The sequence below is a fragment of the Rissa tridactyla genome, chromosome W (genome assembly GCF_028500815.1).
Source record: "Rissa tridactyla isolate bRisTri1 chromosome W, bRisTri1.patW.cur.20221130, whole genome shotgun sequence".
In the NCBI taxonomy this organism is placed as follows: Eukaryota; Metazoa; Chordata; class Aves; order Charadriiformes; family Laridae; genus Rissa; species Rissa tridactyla.
The window spans coordinates 6,201,236-6,222,126 of record NC_071496.1 but is presented as its reverse complement, the minus strand read 5'-3'; the positions used below and the strand labels follow the sequence as shown (position 1 = coordinate 6,222,126).

Genomic DNA, 20,891 nt, shown 5'->3' with positions numbered 1-20,891 from the left:
CATCAATTATATGACATCCCACAGCATCCTCCTGGAGAAAATAGCTGCCCATGGCTTCTTCGCTGGGTAAAAAACTGGCTGGAGGGCCGGACCCAAAGAGTGGTGGTGAATGGAGGTAAATCCACTTGGCAGCCGATCACAAGTGGTGTTCCCCAGGGCTCGGTATTGGGGCCCAGTTTTGTTTAATATCTTTATCAATGATCTGGATGAGGGGATCGAGTGCACCCTCAGTAAGTTTACAGACGACACCAAACTAGGTGGGAGTGTTGATCTGCTTGAGGGTAGAAAGGATCTGAAAGAGGGAACTGGACAAGGCTGGATCGATGGGCCGAGGCCAGTGGTATGAGGTTCAACAAGGCCAAGTGCCGGGTCCTGCACTTGGGTCACAACAACCCCATGCAGCGCTACAGGCTTGGGGAAGAGTGGCTCGAAAGCTGCCTGGCAGAAAAGGACCTGGGGGTGCTGGTCGACTGCTGGCTGAATATGAGCCAGCAGTGTGCCCAGGTGGCCAAGAAGGCCAACAGCATCCTGGCCTGTGTAAGGAACAGTGTGGTGAGTAGGACTAGGAAAGTGATCGTCCCCCTGTACTCGGTACTGGTGAGGCCCCACCTTGAATACTGTGTCCAGTTTTGGACCCCTCACCACAAATAAGACACTGAGGTGCTGGAGGGGGTCCAGAGAAGGGCAACAAAGCTGGTGAGGGGTCTGGAACACAAGTCTTATGAGGAGCGGCTGAGGGAACTGGGCTTGTTTAGCCTGGAGAAAAGGAGGCTGAGGGGAGACCCTATCACTCTCTACAACTACCTGAGAGGAGGTTGTAGAGAGGTGGGGGTCAGTCTCTTCTCCCAAGTAACAGGTGATAGGACAAGAGGAAATGGCCTCAAGCTGCTCCAGGGGAGGTTTAGACTGGATATTAGGAAAAATTTTTACACTGAAAGGGTTATTAAGCATTGGCACAGGCTGCCCAGGGAAGTGGTTGAGGCACCATCCCTGGAGGTATAGACGGGTAGACATAGTGCTTAGAGATATGGTTTAGCAATGTTTTTTGTCAGTTAGGTTGATGGTTGGACTAGATGATCTGAAAGGTCCCTTCCAACATAGGCAATTCTATGATTCTATAATATAGACAGTCTCTTCAGTTTTGTCTCTTCCCACAGATGTCAAACGAAAATCAATTACATTTAGGAATTCATCATCACTTACCTTTTACTAAAACATGTTGTGGATTTTGTTTATATTTACAGCAGGCAAAATTCTGATACTTTTCCCCATGTAAACTACTTCCCCATGCCACAAAGATCATGCTGACTTGAGCAAGACTTGTAGAAAAATCACCATGAGTTAAGGCTAGCAAAGCATGCAGTAATACAAGGAAAGACAAAGCAAATAAAATTATGAGCTCTGATTATGAGAAAAGTATTAATAACCTGGACTAACTGAATTAGAATTATAGCTTTAATTCTGAGAAAGAGGCTTATATGAAAGGATCCAAATTGGAAAAAAAATATATATACACTCTTTGAATAATGTTTCTTTCATATATTAAAACACTAGTAAATGTAACAACTATAGTATAGTAAATAACTTGTGGTGACAAATTTAGGTATGGAGAGAACGATAGTTCTCCATCGTGCACTCAAGGCTGCTTGTGTTTCTCCATTGTCAAAGCACTGTTTTAAAGAGTTCAATATTACTGTAATTTATACCACTGTTATTTTTCTCTAAGTCTGTGAAAGCAACAGTCTGAAGCTGTACTCCTTGTGTACAACAGACCAACAGTGTAAATCTCAAAGCCTGTTTCTTCTGTAGGGTGGGTTTTTGGGGGGTTGTTATTCTTTATGGGTGTGTTTGTTGTTGTTGTGTTTTTGTTGTTTAAACTTTCATAAGGTTTTTCATTTGTATTTTTTTTAAATTCATCATGGAGACGGGTTAAATAGAAATAAACAGTAAGTCCTCTCCTCTAATTATTGCTCGGTAAGTTTGAGTCATCTGCTGGGTTTTATCAGCATTACAACTGCCAAAGAAGAAAGGCCCATCAGCAGCTCGCTCAATTTAAACTTCTATCAATCTATCAAAGCATAAAACCATCTAGGTTACCCTTTATTATTCATGTTTATAAAACTGAAAAATTTTGAAAACATAAACTTAAAAAGATCTAATCAGCCAATAAATTAATAGCCAAGTATAAAGCAGGGAAACAGACAGCAAATAAAAGCTGAAATTTCTTTTTATAATCTTACCCAGTGTTCCACAAGGCTTGTTTTTATAAGTGCAGATATCATATCTGTTAAGGAGAAAAAAAGTACATAAAATATGTCAGAGAATCAAATTTGTAAGATATTTTGTATATTTATCACATATCTGTATCATAGTTCAAATTGTCAGACCGCAATCAGATTAATTATGTGCAGCCAGCTGGTGTCAGCATTTTCTACACTCTGGTGTAAACCACAAGCTGCAGTACACTCACAGCCGCTGGCCTCAGGCCAGTGGGACACCTGCCAGCAAAGAAAAAAAATAAAATGGTTAATGTGGATCTTTGTAATCACTGGCTCCATAAAGCAGTCTAACATGCTGTTACGAAGTTATAGCAGCATGTCTGTAGACTGCTACTGATTCAAAACACTTTTACTTTTTGACATATTGGAATCCTCTTACAGTCTCATACTTATCAATTAAACAATATTAATTGTAACTCCTACTATTTAAACTTCAATTCTAATTAAAAACTATAACTCTCAATTATTAGACCAAAATTATTTTTTAAAAATCTTATGAATTGCAATTATAGTTACCGTCTCATTATCTTCTAGTGATTACATGAGTCTTAAGAGTACACTGTAACAAACTAAAACAAAAAACATATTTTTGCCAAAAGCTAAATAATGTCTTTAAAGGAGAATTTTCTTCATTTTAGATACGATCCTTCAAACACAAAAGCTCAATGAGGTTTTTTTTTGCAGTTAACATGTAAGTATCTGGAGCTGAAAATGGAATTAAAATGTTTTCTGCAGCATAGCTAATAATAGCAGCAGTGGTGCACAGCTGTCAATTCATTTATTACACCTTCATATTTTCAATATGCAACCCTATGATATGGCTAGTGATATGAGAACACTCTTACAATGCCTTTGATTTTAGAGGATTTATAATGATTTCCTTGCAGTATGTTTCAGAATAATTTCCATTATTCTGAATGGTAAGTGAAAAGATACCATCTTTATGTTTAATGTTTAACCCAAATATTTACTAATTTGAGGCCACCAGACATTTTTGTTAAAAATAACATATAAGGATCATTTTCAAATGGGTTATCACAGACTTTGGAGGTAACAGGGAAAGTCTGGATGAAGGAAGACTTCCCCTTGGTTGAGGAGGATCAAGTGAGAAATCAATTAAGTCAATTAGACATCCACAAGTCTTTGGGTCCCAATGGGATGCACCTGAGAGTGCTGAGGGAGCTGGCAGAAGTCATTGCTGGGCTGCTCTCCATCATCTTTGAAAGGTCCTGGAGAACAGGCGAGGTGCCTGAGGACTGGAGGAAAGCCAATGTCACTCCAGTCTTCAAAAAGGGCAAGAAGAAGGACCCAGGAAACTACCCAGCCTCACCTCCATCCCTGGAAAGATGATGGAACAGCTCGTTCTGGGCATCATCTCAAGGCATGTGGAGGAAAAGAAAGCTATCAGAAGTAGTCAACATGGATTCACCAAGGGGAAATCATGTCTGACTAATCTGATAGCCCTCTACGATGGCATGACTGGATGGAGAGATGAGGGGAGGGCGGTGGATGTTGTTTACCTTGACTTCAGCAAGGCTTTTGACACAGTCTCCCACAGCATCCTCATAGGGAAGCTTAGGAAGAGTGGGCTTGATGAATGGACAGTAAGGTGGACTGAAAACTGGTTGAAAGACAGAGCTCAGAGGGTCGTGATTAGGGGCACAGAGGCTAGTTGGAGGTCAGTGAGGAGTGGTGTCCCCCAGGGGTCAGTACTGGGCCCAGTCCTCTTCAATATATTCATCAATGACCTGGATGAAGGGATAGAGGGCACCCTCAGCAAGTTTGCTGATGACACAAAGCTGGGAGGGGTGGCTGACACACCAGAAGGCTGTGCAGCCATACAGAGAGACCTGGACAGGCTGGAGAGCTGGGCGGAAAGGAACCTTATGAAATTCAACAAGGGCAAGTGTAGGGTGCTGCACCTGGGGAGGAATAACCCCCTGCACCAGTACAGGTTGGGGGCTGACCTGCTGGAGAGCAGCTCGGTGGAAAGAGACCTGGGAGTCCTGGTGGACAACAGGATGACCATGAGCCAGCAATGTGCCCTTGAGGCCAAGAAGGCCAATGGCATCCTGGGGTGCATCAAGAAGAGTGTGGCCAGCAGGTCGAGGGAGGTCATCCTCCCCCTCTACTCTGCCCTGGTGAGGCCCCACCTGGAGTACTGTGTCCAGTTCTGGGCTCCCCGGTTCAAGAAGGACAGGGAACTGCTGGAGAGGGTGCAGCAAAGGGCTACCAAGATGATTAGGGGACTGGAACACCTCTCTTATGAAGAAAGGCTGAGGGATTTGGGTCTCTTCAGTCTGGAAAAAAGACAACTGAGGGGGGGATCTTATCAATGCTTATAAATACTTAAAGGCTGGGTGTCAGGAGGATGGGGCCAGGCTCTTTTCAGTGGTGCCCAGGGACAGGACAAGGGGTAATGGGCACAAACTTGAACATAGGGAGTTCCACCTAAACATGAGGAGGAACTTCTTTACTTTGAGGGTGGCAGAGCACTGGAACAGGCTGCCCAGAGAGGTGGTGGAGTCTCCAACTCTGGAGACATTCAAAACCCGCCTGGACACGTTCCTGTCCAGCCTGCTCTAGGTGAACCTGCTCTGGCAGGGGGGTTGGACTAGATGATCTCCAGAGGTCCCTTCCAACCCCTATCATTCTGTGATAAGGATCTGATCAGGAGATATATACCTTTCAGTACTAACAGAGTTAAGGTCTGTCTGTAAGCCAAATCCATAGACAAAATAACAAAGCTTAAAATTTGGAACAAATTCAGTAAACTCTCTGCTCGTAGACTGCTGTGACCATATGGAATTCCTCTGATTTTTAAAGGTACTGGGCGTGGAGCAGTTTGCAGGATTAAGCTCTAATTTTGAACTCAAATGTTCATATGCATTGATCTCACTGAGGTGGCTCAAACGCTGCCATTCTATACGCACATAAAGCTCTCACTGATTTCCCATTTGCTATTTGGAGAGGGAGAGGTAATCAAATCAGCATTCTTATAAAAAATGTGTTGGAATATAGTTAGGTTTTGTATGTCACAAAGCTATAAGACAACACAGATACAGAGAGAAAGATTTTTTTTTTACTGAACATTTCGATGCCTTTTTTACATATTTAAGGAAACAAACGTCTTATTTCTGCATTTAGGACAGAGTCTGAACCTAACCCTATTGAAGTTCCTGCAAAAGTATTCCTCAAAGCAAGCAGACAGGGCTCAGGCCTATTTAGTGAGAAAATCCAAATTAGCCCGAATTGCTTTAAAATGTAGTTTAGAGCTCAACACAAGGAAGTCTGTGCAATACACAGGTCTTCTAATTTTTCTTAATATACAATACTAATAGGAAAAAAACAATAAAGTCACACATCCTTAGATAAAATGGATGTTTAAGAAGAAAGCCAGTTCCACTAAACTCAAGTAAAATGCTGTCACTGATTTCAGTGGAGTTGAAAATTTGGCCTTATAGCCTGAATCTGCTTACTCTCATACAGGTATGAATCTGAAATTACTCCTCACATTCAGTTCAGTTTCACAAGGAAATGTGATAGGAGAAAGTGATATGAATTAAATCCCTTTTTTCTGCTACACTTTTGCAAAACAAAGACCATGGTATCCTTCTGGGTAGCGAGTATTCTTCATTATGCATAGGCTAGTATTTGTAAGAAAATGTGATGATAATTAAACTTAAATTAGATAATAAATCTAGGGAAAACATAATTTTATTTTCCAATACACAAACTATTTTTGCAAGAACATACACAGATAGTAATGGTATTCTAATTATGGCTTCATTAAGCATTCAAATTTTATAGGCAATAATTTCCTGTAAGGAGCATTCATACATTCTATTATTCCTCGGTTTAATAGGGAAAACCTCTAAGTTTTCAATGTCGAATGATTGACTTTACTTACATCATCTTCAAGCTCTTCTTTTTTTCTTTTTTTTTTCCCCTTTCATATGGATGGTTTCTGCTTGTGATTTGTTTGAAAGCTCATATAATTTTTGTATACTGAACTGTTCAATTCCATCATTTGCTTCTCTCTATGATTTAATCAAGTCAGCCTAACTTGTCTTTTTTGATTTTGACACTACTTCCTCTAACTTTATTTTGGATTTCCAAGGAATCCATTTAACCCACAGATGCTGGGTTCCAAAAGGCAGGAGACTACAGAGTCAATACTTGCCAGATAGTAGCTTCAAGCCAAGAAACCCCTGAAATGACAAATTATCCAGATTACCCATTAGATTAGATAGGACTAATTGCTATTTAAAAAAAAAAAAAACACAACAAAAAAAACCCCAAAAAACAACAAACACAAAAAAACAACCACCACCACCAAAAAAACAAACCAAACCAAAGGTGAAGATGGGTCATAGTTGTCACCAGGACCTTAGTAAATACTTCAGGAACCACAGACAACAAAAAGTTAAGTTCTCAAGTCAACAATGATCTCAACCAACCATTAAAAAAAGATAACAGTCACAAGAGTTCTGCAAAAATGCAGTTTGCAAGATGTGAATATATTTTCTTTTTTATTCACTGACAGAATGTGTAAGACCACCACACAAAATTTGAATGTAAAAATACAAATATGCAGGTTGCAAAAAACTTCAGGATGAGATGGCAGCCTGTTCATTTTGAGACAGCAAAGTAAATCCTTTGCCCAAGTTGAAAGAGAAAATCATATGTCTCCTGATAAAGTGGGTGACCAGGCTAGGGAAGTGAAATGTGGAGAGAGGCAAGATTGTTGATTACATGTCCATTCACACCCTGAATGGATCAGAAGTCATTTGATGAGGCAGATGGGGAAGAGGTTTTAGACTTCTGGACATACTTGCAGGGCTGCTGAAGAGTCACATCAGACAGGTGGGAAATGCATGATGGATGTACAGATGTCACTGACAACTCCAACTGAAACATCAGCCAGAAGGAAAACTGTAGAGATAGACTATTACAAAGTCAACAGGATGGTCAAGAATTGGAGTGGTAATAGCCTCCTGTCGTGCCATGAATCAAAAAGGAACTGTTAGTGTGCCCCTCCAAGGGCTCTGCCAAAGGAAAAACTTCTAGTCTTTTTTGACAGGATATGAACATGCCCCATGCTAAAATATACATGTAGGTATATCTATAGCAGCCTTTCAGTACCTAAAGGGGGCCTACAGGAAGGATGGGGAGGGACTCTTTATCAAGGAGTGGAGCAATAGGACAAGGGGTAACGGTTTTAAACTGAAAGAGGGTAGATTTAGATTAGATATTAGGAAGAACTTCTTTACTGTGAGGGTGGTGAGGCACTGGAACAGGCTGCCCAGGGAAGATGTGGATGCCCCATCCCTGGAAGTGTTCAAGGCCAGGCTGGATGGGGCTTTGAGCAGCCTGGTCTAGTGGGAGGTGTCCCTGCCCATGGCAGGGGGGTTGGAACTAGATGATCTTTAAGGTCCCTTCCAACCCAAACCATTCTATGATTCTATACCACTAAATTAAACAGTGAAAGGGACCACTCATGGACACTGAAATTCTATTATCTGTATTATCAAGCTGTTTTAAAACTCCATCAAATTGTTAAAACAAAAAAGATCCCTTGCACAGATTTGGCCCATGACAACAACTAATCTCAAAGAATTTCCAGGAAAAGTTCAGAAGGTGGCCACCACAATTATCAACAGGCAAAACATATGCAGCTACTCTGTTCTGGAGAAGTCAGCTTATTAACATGGATACAAGAAGTTCTGTGCCAGTGGTCCTCAGTGCATTAAAACAGTCACAGACATGTTTGTTTAATTTATTAGCATAGATGTAAGTTACAAACTATCTCTTGAAGAAGCCTCAGTTATCTTCAAATCTGACTTGCGGAAAAATCCCTTTCCTTCGCAAATCTGATGAGTAGTATGATCCCGATCACTTGAGTAGGAGACTTAAGTCAAATATATAAGAAAGATGGGTTCTCTGTAAATACTGTAAGTGCTGTTCTATCTTGTCAGATAACTTATTTGCAGCTACAGCCAGTCCCAGATGCCTTAAGAGAAGACAGATGTTTCTCTCCCATCTAGCTGAAGATTTAGGGAAGGGAGGGAGGATTATTCCTGATCTCTGCAATCTGTCAGTTTACGGGTCTAATGCATGTAGTTGTGCAACTATGAAGTTCACACAAAGTTCTATGTAAGAAAGTGTGTTCCCTCTATTAAAAAATAAAAAAATAAAGACACGCAAATTCACAGATTTGAAGGCTAGAAAGCACCTGTGGAATTTGGATAACGAGGTGAAGGCTCTGTGCTCAAAGAGCAATTAAGACTGGCCTTGCTATCTCTTGTGCAACCCAGGGGAGTGAAGGCTTGTCTGGCTATCACAAGATATATGGATAACAGAACTGTCTTGTGGAGCCAGGATAGCCCCGCTTTTCATCAGCAGAGACAGTAAAATCAAGATAACAGAGACCTTGTGTAGCTCTTTGTTCCCTTGAGAGGCTCCCATGCCCGGTAATTGACCTTTGCCTCATTACCTGTGAAATGCATATTAAAGTTGACACCCCTGTACATGCTAATGAAGATTTTAGAGATCATGCTAAACATATATGACTATAGCACTCGTCTCTCCACCCCAATCATACTACACGTCACCTAGGGGAGGGAAACCTCATAATTTGTGGGATAAAAGACAGAGAAAATGACTGATAAATTGGGAGAGAAGAAACTTGATACCTGACAGACCAGTCGACAGGCTGTGTTCTCTTCCTCCACCCCAGGCAGGGACGCCTTTCTGGGTAAGCGCTGCGCCTTTCACCCTCTGGTGAATGTTACCCTGGGTTGTTGTACTATCGTTATTTTTGCTAGCAATATTAACCTTAAGTAATTAGTGCTATTGTAATCAGTAAATTTATCAACAGCAATCTCGAATCTGTTTCTGTTGCTCTCAATAAACTAATTTCGATTATTTGTGAATCTGATTCAGTGAAAGTCCTTTGCTGGGACTCTGATAGCAAATCAGTGAAAGTCCTGGGACTCTGACAGACAAATATCGAAACTACAGTCCTTTTAACGCAACAGCATCACAATGATTCAATCGTGCCTCTACCCACTCCTAGCATAAAAAGGTAAGTAATTTATTCTAGAAACTACATAGGATAAAAAGCTGTTCCTTAAAAGCTATTTAATCTCACATTAAGAGTTGTTCTCAACATAAGAATTTGAGAACATCTGTACTAGGTTATCTGGTTCATCTGCCTTTCCCCACAACAGCAGTCATTTGTGAGTGCTGCAGGACACCGCAGGACAGCAGACCGATACCTTCCCTGATACAACCTCCCAGCTCTGTGGCTTAGGGAACTTCAGAGGCAGAGTTTGCATCTTAGTATTTCATTGATTTTTCTTCTAATGTTTTCAGCACTTAGTTAATTCCTCTTCAATCTAAAATAAATTAATTTCAGTGTCCATCTGGGAGATGTTGTTATGCTTTATCAGCAGAGTCCCTCTGTCCCAGTAGAGATCTCTTTCATGCTGAAGTAATTTTTTTATTTTCTCTTAAATCAGATGAATAAACTGAACTTTTTCAGTGTCACACCACTACAATGTGGCCTTTCTGCCACTTTCCTTTGAGCTCTAGGCCTTTTAAAACTTTCTGAAGCATTTCTGAAGTATTACAATTCAAAAAGTTGTTCTAATAGTGGAATTAACAATAGGAGATACAACAGCAAAATGAATGACCTCTTCTAACATGATAATTTGTATTTATACATTCAAGGATAACGTTGCCCTTTTCACCAGTTTGATTATGTGAAATTACCCATTAAAGGAAAAGAGTCTCTATAAAGCATTGTTATTACTAGCTATGTGTGACTGGAAATGTCCACTGTGCCAGAAAGGAGGACTATCTGCATCGAATTAACACTGAGATAGCAATATACCTGTAACAGGATTGGAAACATACACAAATACTAGCATTGGATACACTTTAATGAATTTAACTAATCAACAGAAATAAAATATATGGTGTGGATTATTCAAGTATGATAATCAAGTATGATTTTCCTGTGCAACCTGCTCTAGGTGACCCTGCTCTGGCAGGGGGGTTAGACTAGATGATCTCCAGAGGTCCCTTCCAACCCTTATCATTCTGTGATTCTGTGAAATGAAGAAAGCATATAAACTCTTTAGAAATGCAAACTATTCAAAACCAGTATGAAACACAAGCTACTTATAAACACATAAACCTACTATAAAAATCATCTGAAAGCTACCTCTCCAATATGCCTGAGTAAAATTTCAGATAGATGTAGACAGAAATTACCAAAGCTTTTGAAGGAATATTTTTTAATTTTTAGGAAACAAAAAAAAAATACATAATCACAGCAAATTGATGTGGAAAAACCTACCAAGGTGGATGGAATATAAACGTAAAAAGTACATGAATGTAAGAAAATTCAGGCTAGACAAAACCAATAAATAGCTACAACTGGACATAAAGCTCTTCATAACTTTGAGATGGTTGAACACATACTTCATATATATATATATATATATAAATATATAAAATACTACAGGATTTACCAATAAACCTACTTTAAAAGGTTGTTAGAAAACAAAATAAAGACTAAGAACTGGTTCTGTCCTGACCAAGAGGAAACAGAGCTAACTACTACAAATTATTAGGAGTTCATTTTTTGAAAACATTTACAAATATATTATCCCTGAAAGGAAGATTTTATTTTTCACTTGTTTGAAACTAAATCTTACTTTTTGACACTTGCTTTTTATTATCATATGCTTTGACAGTAAGCTATTCAAATGAGGACTGTCCCTTTCATACACCCTTGCTCAAAGATAAACATAATTGGTTCATCAGAATTTGATCTTTTTTTAACTTTTTTTTTAATTCTTCATGCTATGCAACATGATTTACATAGGCACCCAACCATATATATCTTATATTTGAATAAGTGTTAAAAGGCCAGTCAGAAAAAAACTATTTTAAAAAATTAAGTTAACCTAGTTCTAACACCTAGAACTATAAACTGAACTACTGCTAAATCAAACAAATTTCAGACTTCCCTTAAAAGAATAAAAAACCTCAAACTATCTGACAATTCCAACTTCTATTTCTAAATTGTGGAAAATAAAAATGAAAAAAACAGTAGCTTGTAGTTTCACCATATTGAATATATATACTTGGCTATGATAAAAAAAGTGGTTATTTTGCAAGTGCAGACAATGTCACTAATGATAGAAAACTGTGTGGAAAAAAATAGTTATAAAACAAATACTGACTTTTGGTCTATTTTTATAAAAAACTTTTTATCATGATTCTTCAACAGTTCACCACTTTTAAGATTATTTGGTCATTCATTAGATTTGCACAGTACTCTTTATAACAATACTTTTTGATGTCTTTCTAAAAGCTTTACAGCATATTCTTAGCCTTACAGAAAGCGGTACACCACAACAGCAATTTGCCTTAAAATAAAGTACACATCTTATTTGGTTGCTTCCTCAAAAACTTCAAACCAAAAAGAACTATTTAAACCAAGGAAGGAAAAGTGTAATATACATGTTACACATCACTCAACAGAAATAGCTTTTTTTATTATTAGTTTTCCATGTAATTAAAACTGCCACAGACAACCAAAGTCTGGCTCTATTGGACTTTCTTCTGATACTTAACTTGGGTGGAGGATAAATGAAATTGAGTTATAGCTAGAAAAACTATTACTAATTCTAATTCTCTCTAATTCTAGTTCTAATTCTCCCAATTTATATGAAAAGAAATATTTTAAATAATTGTACTGTAGATGAAACATTTCAATACTACTCTCTAAACTGCAAATGAAGTCAGAACACTAAAAATAAATTCTGTTCTGAAACAATTTTTTTTTAATCCTGTCATTTATCTTCATCAATTTTGACAATGTAACATTAGAATAGCAGTTGCAAGTTTACCATAATCAGTAGTATTATCGGTGCATCTAGGACATATGTACAAAGCTGATTTTGAGATTTTGATTTCATAAAATATTGTCTCAACACAAATTCCACCCCTACAGTATCTAAAAAAAATTTTACCTAAGTTAATGAAAAATATATCAACAGAGGTTTTTCTTCAACACTATCTTGATGTGTCATGTGAGCATATAGTAGAGCTATATGAGTTATAGAGCTAAATGAGTTTATAAAGAAAAATAGTTCTAAAGACAAGATGAAGAACCTGAGACAGCTTGAGATGCACCCTAGCCCATGATACACCATTTCAAATCACTGTTAAAAAATAATCATTCCAAAAATCGAGGACTAGCTTTAAAGTCTTGTGATTTTAAGGAATACATTTAGACTTTTTAATCATTTTCTGCTTTCTAAGACTATCTGTATTTATGTACATTTTTGGCACTTTTCAAGATTTACTCTAGAGTCATCCAGACTAAAAGCTTCCTTTTCCAATGTAAGCCATGATATAGCGACATGTCCTTACCAGCTACAGCAAATATAATGCGAAGATAATAAAAGAATGGAAAGTACAGGATAACAAGTGCTACAAACTGTTAGACTGCGATCTAGTTAAGTATCCAGGACAGACACCTTCAGAAGCTTAACAGGATAACATCAGTGTTCTGCTAGTATATAAAAAAATACTCTAACAACACCAATACTGCTGACTGGTTCAGATACGACATCACTGAGCTGCCTTCATTCCTTTAAAAATAGTATTTCATGAATTAAAATTAGGTAGCATAAAAATATAGACAATTCCTTGCTGTCTGCTGACATATCATTAACATCATTTGAAACTCTGGAAAAGACAGAATACTTCCCTTCCCTGTGCTCTTCTTCTAATCAGAACCTTTCTGCAGACCATACATGACTATAAAGAAAGAATCAGCTCAACCACAATATCACGAAGGCAAACAAACATTCTACAAACTCATTAGACTATTCTAGTTGACAATGTAGACTATACAATTACTCTAGAGACAGCTTTATAAGCAAACTCTAGCACTAAAGAAACAGCCAGGCACTTGTAGTTCTCTTGCAGGCTTCAGACTAGCAGTGTCACTTAACGCTCTGTTCTGCCTTGATTTCTCTGTCATTAGAAGTTATTTCTTCCTTTTTTCTATTCTGTATCCAAAATGTACAGGCTTGCTGCTTTAACTCATTCCTCCCCTCCACGTATTTTCTTTTGTGGATTTTGTGAAATTCCAGCAGAGTTCTCTCTCCATAGCTTTAAAATTACCAGAGATTGATTGATGGCTCAAGCTATCATCAACTAGCTTCTACAAATAGGCCTATCCTACTATAAAAATAATTTTGAGGGATATCAACACAGCAGTCATAGCAGCATCAACAGGTTCAGCCTAGACTAGCTACCCAAAGACCCATCTTGCTTCTTTCAATTTTTACACCCTGCACCAAGTTCTGTGCTCCTGCATTTAGTGTCAGCACCCAAGCTAGGTAGAGGTTTGAGTACATCTTCAGTATATTGAAATCACTTTACTGATAGCAGTACAGATAGCATGAGACATCATACAGAAGAAGCTCCAGGCCTTCTAGCAGTTTTAGCCCAATCTTAGATGAATCCATCCTTCTTCTTCAGATGATGTTAATTCTATTTCAAGCTAGGTTTTAGGTCCCCTTCAACACTGAGACTCCTCAACCAGGCATCTTTCACCAAAATCATTAAAAATCCTTTCTCAGAATAAACCCTATGTGGAAGTCAAAATTGTAGAATTTTGAAAATTACGATAGTAAGGCACAAGACTTGCAAGCTGGAGACTGTGAACCCATAAAAATAATCAGAGTTTAAATCTAGATGAACTACAAAGAGTGTTTCAAAGCTTTTCTGTGGCATATCTAATTTTCTTTCCATGGGACATCTCCTGATCCACAGTAAAATTATTTATACTAGCGCATTAGAAATGTAGAGCTACCCACCTGAGTGACAATCATGACTTCATAACCAGAGAAAATTGAGGATTTGCATTGTCACCAGGATGTAGGTAATACTTAACTTGCTGTATTCTGTTCCTCAAAAGGGGTTCCGTAGTTTTATTGCATTCTCAGTACCTAGCCAAAATTTAGATGGAGGTACATGGATGTGATTAGCTAAAGCTGGCCTAAAGACCAGAACAGAAATTTCTGCATATCTACTCCAAGTACACTGCCAATAATTTTTGTATCAAGTGCATTCAGGAAAAGTCTGGCAACTAATACATAAAGCCTTTGTTCAAAGGACATCCACTCAGAGCAGCTCGAGCAGCTTGTAGGGTAATGCGTTTTGGAATGTTCTAATGCAAGAGAGTCTAGGGAAAAAAGGAAGCCTAAGCAAAACTAATTACATAGGCGTGGTTGGGGGCATCCTGCCACACAACAGAAAATATATTATGCTAAACCATTTATAGGAAGCCACTAGTCTAGACCCTTGGCAGGAGGAAAACACAGCTAGCAGCTATGATTACTAACCAAGTTTTAGTTCTGTTGTACAGAAATAGGTGAGATAAATTATAGCAATAACAGATTGCAAATACATTTATAAGTTTTGTTGTGGATATAGTCTTTCTTTCTTTTCTAAATTTCTGTATATTTTAAATTATTATTTTACAAGTCTGAGAAGATCACATGCGTTTTATCCCATATACAGCATGAGTAAGGGCAGATAAAAGGCTTAGTACTAAAGGTAATTTGTAAAGAACAAAGCACAGCAGTTCATTAGTATGACAGACCACACCTGGTACAAAAGGAAGACCATAAGAAGTGCAACATGGGCTGGACCAAAGGTTCCGCTATTCCAGTACCCTGCCTTCACAACGCTCTAAGAGAATGCCCGAGAAAGAATAATGCTAGTGCAAGCATAAAGTGGCAATTACCCCAATACTCTCCTACACTTCAACTATTTTGAGCTCAGATTTTTTTTTTTGAGACTGATGTGCTTCTGGGTATTTAGTAACTCTCAATTAATTTTTCTTCTGTGAACTTGCCCAGCCAACCTTTCAACCTATGCAAATGTCAAGCTTTATGAAGTGACCTGCCAAGGAGTTTCAATATCAACTAACTCTTGCATAAGTTGCTGGCTCCTTTCTCCTTGTTTTGAGCCTCTCTTCTGTTAAGTTTATTGGGCAGTCCCTAGTTCTTGTACTGAAAGAGACAATGAACAACTGTTCCTTATTCACGTCCTCCATACCATCTGTAACTTTGTAGACCACTAGAATATTCTCCCAAATTTGACTTTTTGTCCTGGGTTGAGCAACACAGGACTAATTTCTCTTCTAATGCTGGGGAAAACTCCACTTTTAGAAGACTCTAGTGTCTGGATTCATGAAAATATTTACTTTATAGCCAGCTAGGCTATATGGGATTCAAGGTGTTTTCGAGCCTTGCCAGGTGCAGGGATGAGGAGGAGCAAGGCCTGAGCACTTGACCCAGGCTGGCCAACAGGATTATTTCATACCATGAACGTCACATTCGATATAAATTAGAAAGTTTGCTGCATAGTTTCTCCCTCCCTTGATGGCAGCAGTCCAGAGAACTCCTTGCCCTGGTGCCGGACCCCTGAGGCCTTCCCTTCCTCCTGAAGCCATTGCGCTTGCAGTGTCTGACATTTCCTGTCCACTGCTGGGAGTGCACAGCTTCCTGCTGATATAATTGGCTGAGTATAATTCTTGTATATCTTATATTAGTATCAGGATGAATACTGGCTCTTTAGTACTATTGTTAATTATTTAGTCTTATCCTATTAAACCTATTTATATTTCAACCCTTGTGATTCCTTGCTTTCCCCGATTACCCTTTCTGGGTGGGAAGGGGTCATCGGGTGATAGAATAATTGTCTGAATGACAATAAATTGTTATGGGTTTTCTCAAACCATAACACTTTTCCAAAACTTGACTCCTCCAAGTAAGAGAGTCCTCAACTTAGTCATTCCTTGTGAAGACGGTCCTGTATTTTTTTGATCCTCCTTGCTTCTCTTTTCCAAATCTTTTCCCATTCTCCTAAAACCTTTTCAGATAAGAGGGTCAGAATGACACAAACTATTCAAACTGTAGGCATATCATGACTAGTTTACTCAATGGCATAAGGTTCTTTATTCTTTTCCCAATAATTGTTGATGTTTAATTTTCTGGATTAACAACATGTTTTAGATATAGCCCAAATCTTTTCAGTAAAATCATAATATTATTTTGGATTTTTGTAGGAGCTTCGTGTTAGTGCTAATGCAGAAAGGATGTCATGGTTTAACCCCAGCCGGCAGCTAGGACCACATAGCCACTTGTGAAGTTCTCCACCTTCCCCTCAGAGAGGCAGGGAGAAGAGGAAGAAAAGGAGGGGAAAGGGAAAGAAAAAACCTTATGGGTTGAGATAAAGACAATTTAACAGAACAATAACAGAAAATGAAAATAACAATAACAATAATAATAATAATGACACAAGTCACTCTCACCGCCTGGTGAACCTTCTCGAGCAGTGATCATGGATTCCCACCCTCTGGGCCAACCCCCATTTATATACTGAACATGACATCTATAGTATGGAACATTCCATTGGCCATTCCATTGTTCTGTCTATGCTCCTCAGCTTCTATAGGAAGCTGAAAAGAGTCCTTGAAAAGTATAAACATCACTTAGCAACAACTAAAACAATATGCATTATTGGCATTCCTTTCACAGCAATCACTAGAAAGAAAATTAACTCTTTCCCAGCTGAAACCAAGACAAAGAATTAAAAGAGAAAAGAAAAGCAGTAATTTTATTTTTCCTGTTACTTCTGGTTGATATTTTTACAAAAAATCCTGGAAAAAGGACTGAAACTCTTAATCATGTAGTGTTATAAGAAAGTTGTATTTACATAGAGAGCTAAACTTAAGTAGCTTAACACGGTATTTAAAAACTTCTTCAGTCAATGGAATAAAATCTATTCGCTGACTTCTTTTTAAGGTAGAAAGGAAAGACAATCATCACTCCATTCAAATGATTTTAACCCTGACTAGTATCAAAAGGAATTCTTGCTTTAACAGTAAACTCAAAACAATCTATTTTACAAGTTCAGCGGTTGTTTCTATAAGCATGTATTACAATAAATTAAAATAAAAGATTTCTCCTCTTCAAGAAATAACAGCAACTAATTTGATTGTCAGTGCTTAAAGGACAATAAAAAGCCAAGCAAGTGCTGGACATCTGTAGTAGTATTCCAGATGACCTGCATAAACTCTATTAAACAGGCTGCTGTGTTCAACAGCTAACAAATTTTGAAGCTAACTAATTTTGTCGACTGCCTGCAAACTGAGAGGAAGAGAAATGCACAGTAACAGAATGAAACAGAGGCAGAAGAAATGACTGTTGTAACAAAGATAAGCTTAAAAGATGTGAACAGAGAATAAGTCTACAAGAGTGTCTTGGTTTGAGGTAAAACAGAACCAATTTTCTGTTTTGTAATTTTACTTTTTAGCTGGGCCTCTTCTAACTGAAGTCTGAAATTAACAGCATATTGTTCAGACACTGTTCACTCTCAGAGGGATAAGACCTGATTATACCAAGGAATGGTATGCACAGAGGCTCTTGCTTAGACTTATTGTTATAACAACCAAGGTCAGCTCACTTTGCTATTATTTGCCCCATTAGAGGGTCGGAAGCGGAGAAGCGTAGAGGGGTCCCACCTGCAGGGAGGAGCAGACGGGACAGGTGACCAAAAACTGACCAAGAGGGTATTCCATCCCATCTGCATCACGCTCAGTATAAAAGCTAAGGGATCAAAGGGGCAAGGCTGCTCTGGCTCGCTTTTTCTTCAATTATTATTTTAATCATAAAATCATAGGATACTGTGTGTTGGAAGGGACCTTTAAAGATTATCTAGTCCAACCACCCCTGCAATGAGCAGGGACATCTTCAACTAGATCAGGTTGCTCAGAGCCCATCCAACCTGACCTTGAATGTTTCCAGGGACGGCACATCTACCACCTCTCTGGGCAAACTGTTCCAGTGTTTCACCACTTTCACTGTAAAAACTTTCTTCCTTATATGTAGTCTAAATCTTCCCTCTTTTAGTTTAAAGCCATTACCCCTTGTCCTATCACAACAGGCCCTGCTAAAAAGTCTGTCCGTATCTTACTTATAAGCCCTCTTTAAGGGATTGTACAATTGTATCTTTAAAGGATACAATAAGGTCTCCCCAGAACCTTCTCTTCTCCAGACTGAATAACCCCAACTCATGAGGTTCACATGAGTCCACTTCTCAAGCCTGTCCAGATCCCTCTGGATGGCATCCCGTCCCTCAGGCGTGTCAACTGCACCACTCAGCTTGGTGTCATCGGCAAATTTGCTGAGGGTGCACTTGATCCCACTATATGGTTGATGAAGATATTGAACAGTACTGGTCACAATACGGATCCCTGAGGGACACCACTCGTCACCAATCTCCATCTGGACATTGAGCCGTTGACCGCTACACTCTGGATGCGACCATCCAGCCAGTTCCTTATCCACCGAACAGTCCACCCATCAAATCCATATCTCTCCAACTTAGAGAGAAGGATGTTGTGGGGGACCGTGTCAAAGGCCTTGCAGAAGTCCAGAGAGACGACATCAATAGCTCTGCCCTTGTCCACTGATGCAGTCACTCCATTGCAGAAAGCCACTAGGTTGGTCAGGCAGGACTTGCCCTTGGTGAAGCCATGCTGGCTGTCTCGAATCGCCTCCCTGTCCTTCATGTGCCTTAGCATAGCTTCTAGGAGGATCTGTTCCATGATCTTCCCAGGCACAGAGGTGAGGCTGACAGGGCGGTAGGTCCCAGGGTCCTCCTTTCTACCCTTTTTAAAAATGGGTGCAATGTTTCCCTTCTTCCAGTCACCGCAGACTTCACCTGACTGCCATGACTTTTCAAATATCATGGAGAGTGGCTTGGCAACTACATCAGCCAATTCCCTCAGGACTCTGGCATGCATCTCATCAGGTCCCATAGACTTCTGTGTGTTCAGGTTCCTCAGGTGGTCATGAACCTGATCTTCTCTTACAGTGGGAGGGACTTTGCTCCCCCATTCCCTGCCTTGAGGTCCATCCACTCGAGAGGTGTGGGGAGAAAGGTTGCCAGTGAAGATTGAGGCAAAATAGTTGTTGAGAACCTCAGCCTCCTCCTTGCCCCTTGTTACCAGTTTGCCAGTTGTGTTCATCAGGGGGGTGACGCTTTCTTTGACTGTCCTCTTCTGGATGGCATACCTGAAGAAGCCCTTCTTATTATTCTTTACATCCCTTGCCAAGTTTAGCTCCAGCCACGCCTTGGCCTTCCTGACCCCATCCCTACATACCCGGGCAGCATCCCTATACCCTTCCCAGGATACCTGTCCCTGCTCCCACTGCCTGGGCATTTCCTTCTTGCCCTTTAGTTTGACCAGCAGGTCTCGACTCAGCTATGCTGGTCTCTTGCCTTCCTTTCCTGATTTCTTACACCTGGGGACTGAGAGCTCTTGCTCTCTAAGGAAAGCATCCTTAAAGATCTGCCAGCTCTGTTCTGCCCCCTTGTCCCTGAGGGCAGTTTCCCAGGGGGTCCTGTCGACTAACCCCTTGAAGAGCTGGAAGTTTGCTTTCCTAAAATTCAGGGTCCCTCAGGACTGCAAACTTCACCAATGCATCATCACTGCAGACCAGGCTGCCTCCAATCTTGATGTTGCCAATGAGCTTGCTTGCACTGGTGACCATCAGGTCCGGTATCACATCCCATCTAGTGGGGCTGTCCATTATCTGGCTTAAGAAGTTATCCTCAGTGCACTCCAGGAGTCTCCTGGGTTGCCTACAGCTCGCTGTGCTACTTTTCCAGCACATGTCAGGATGGTTGAAATCCCCCAGCAGGATGAGAGCCTGTGAGTGCAATGCCTCCTGTAGCTGGCGTAAGAAGGTTTTGTCAATAGGCTCCCCTTTATCAGGTGGCCTGTAGTAGACACTAACCACAAGGTTCCTTTTGTTGGCTCAGTCTCTAATTCTTACCCATAAGCTTTCAGCCTGCTCATAGCTATTCTTCAGAGACAGCTCTTCACAATCTATCCATTTCTTGATGTAGAGGAGCCTCTGTCCCTCCTTCCTTGCCTGTCCCTTCTGAACAGCCTGTAGCCATTGATAGCCACACTCCAGTCACGGGATTTGTCCCACCAGGTTTCAGTAATGGTAACTAGGTCGTAGCTTTCTAGCAGCATAGTGGCTTCCAACTCCTCTTGTTTGCTGCCCATGCTGTGTTGGCAATACAACTCTTTGAAATATTCATTCTTCAATACTCATTGAAGAGCTGTTAATACAACTGTTCAGAATATTCGTTGAAAAGTAAAACGTATACCCAAAATAGAAGCTTCATTACAGCCATAGTTATCGTAGTCTACATATTTTATCTATATAGAAAACAGGAAAAAAGAGTCTCCCTGACCCATCACACTGAGTTGGAACAGTTGTACATCTTACTAACAACTCCACATGAAACCTCTTGGACCACATCCCCCAATTCATTGACTATTAAGATTTAAAGTGCCTGACATTTTCCTGTAAAAAGCATTCTCTTCTGCAATGCCATCACAACTGCCTAAAATACTAACTGTAAGAAATCCAAGAAGTTCTTCAAGTTGAAAGAAGAAATAAATATGCCTTACTTTTTCCAGCTCGGTAA

General features: G+C 39.7%; 1 protein-coding gene across 1 annotated transcript in view; it reads right to left on the bottom strand.

Moving 5' to 3' along the window:
* The window catches only part of LOC128901951 (A disintegrin and metalloproteinase with thrombospondin motifs 6-like), a 175,204-nt gene that overhangs the window by 97,138 nt on the left and 57,175 nt on the right, over window positions 1-20,891 (bottom strand). Inside the window, exon 7 of the mRNA XM_054184152.1 lies at window positions 2,241-2,284. Coding sequence (XP_054040127.1) covers window positions 2,241-2,284 — 44 coding nt within the window. The remainder of the gene's footprint in view (window positions 1-2,240; window positions 2,285-20,891) is intronic.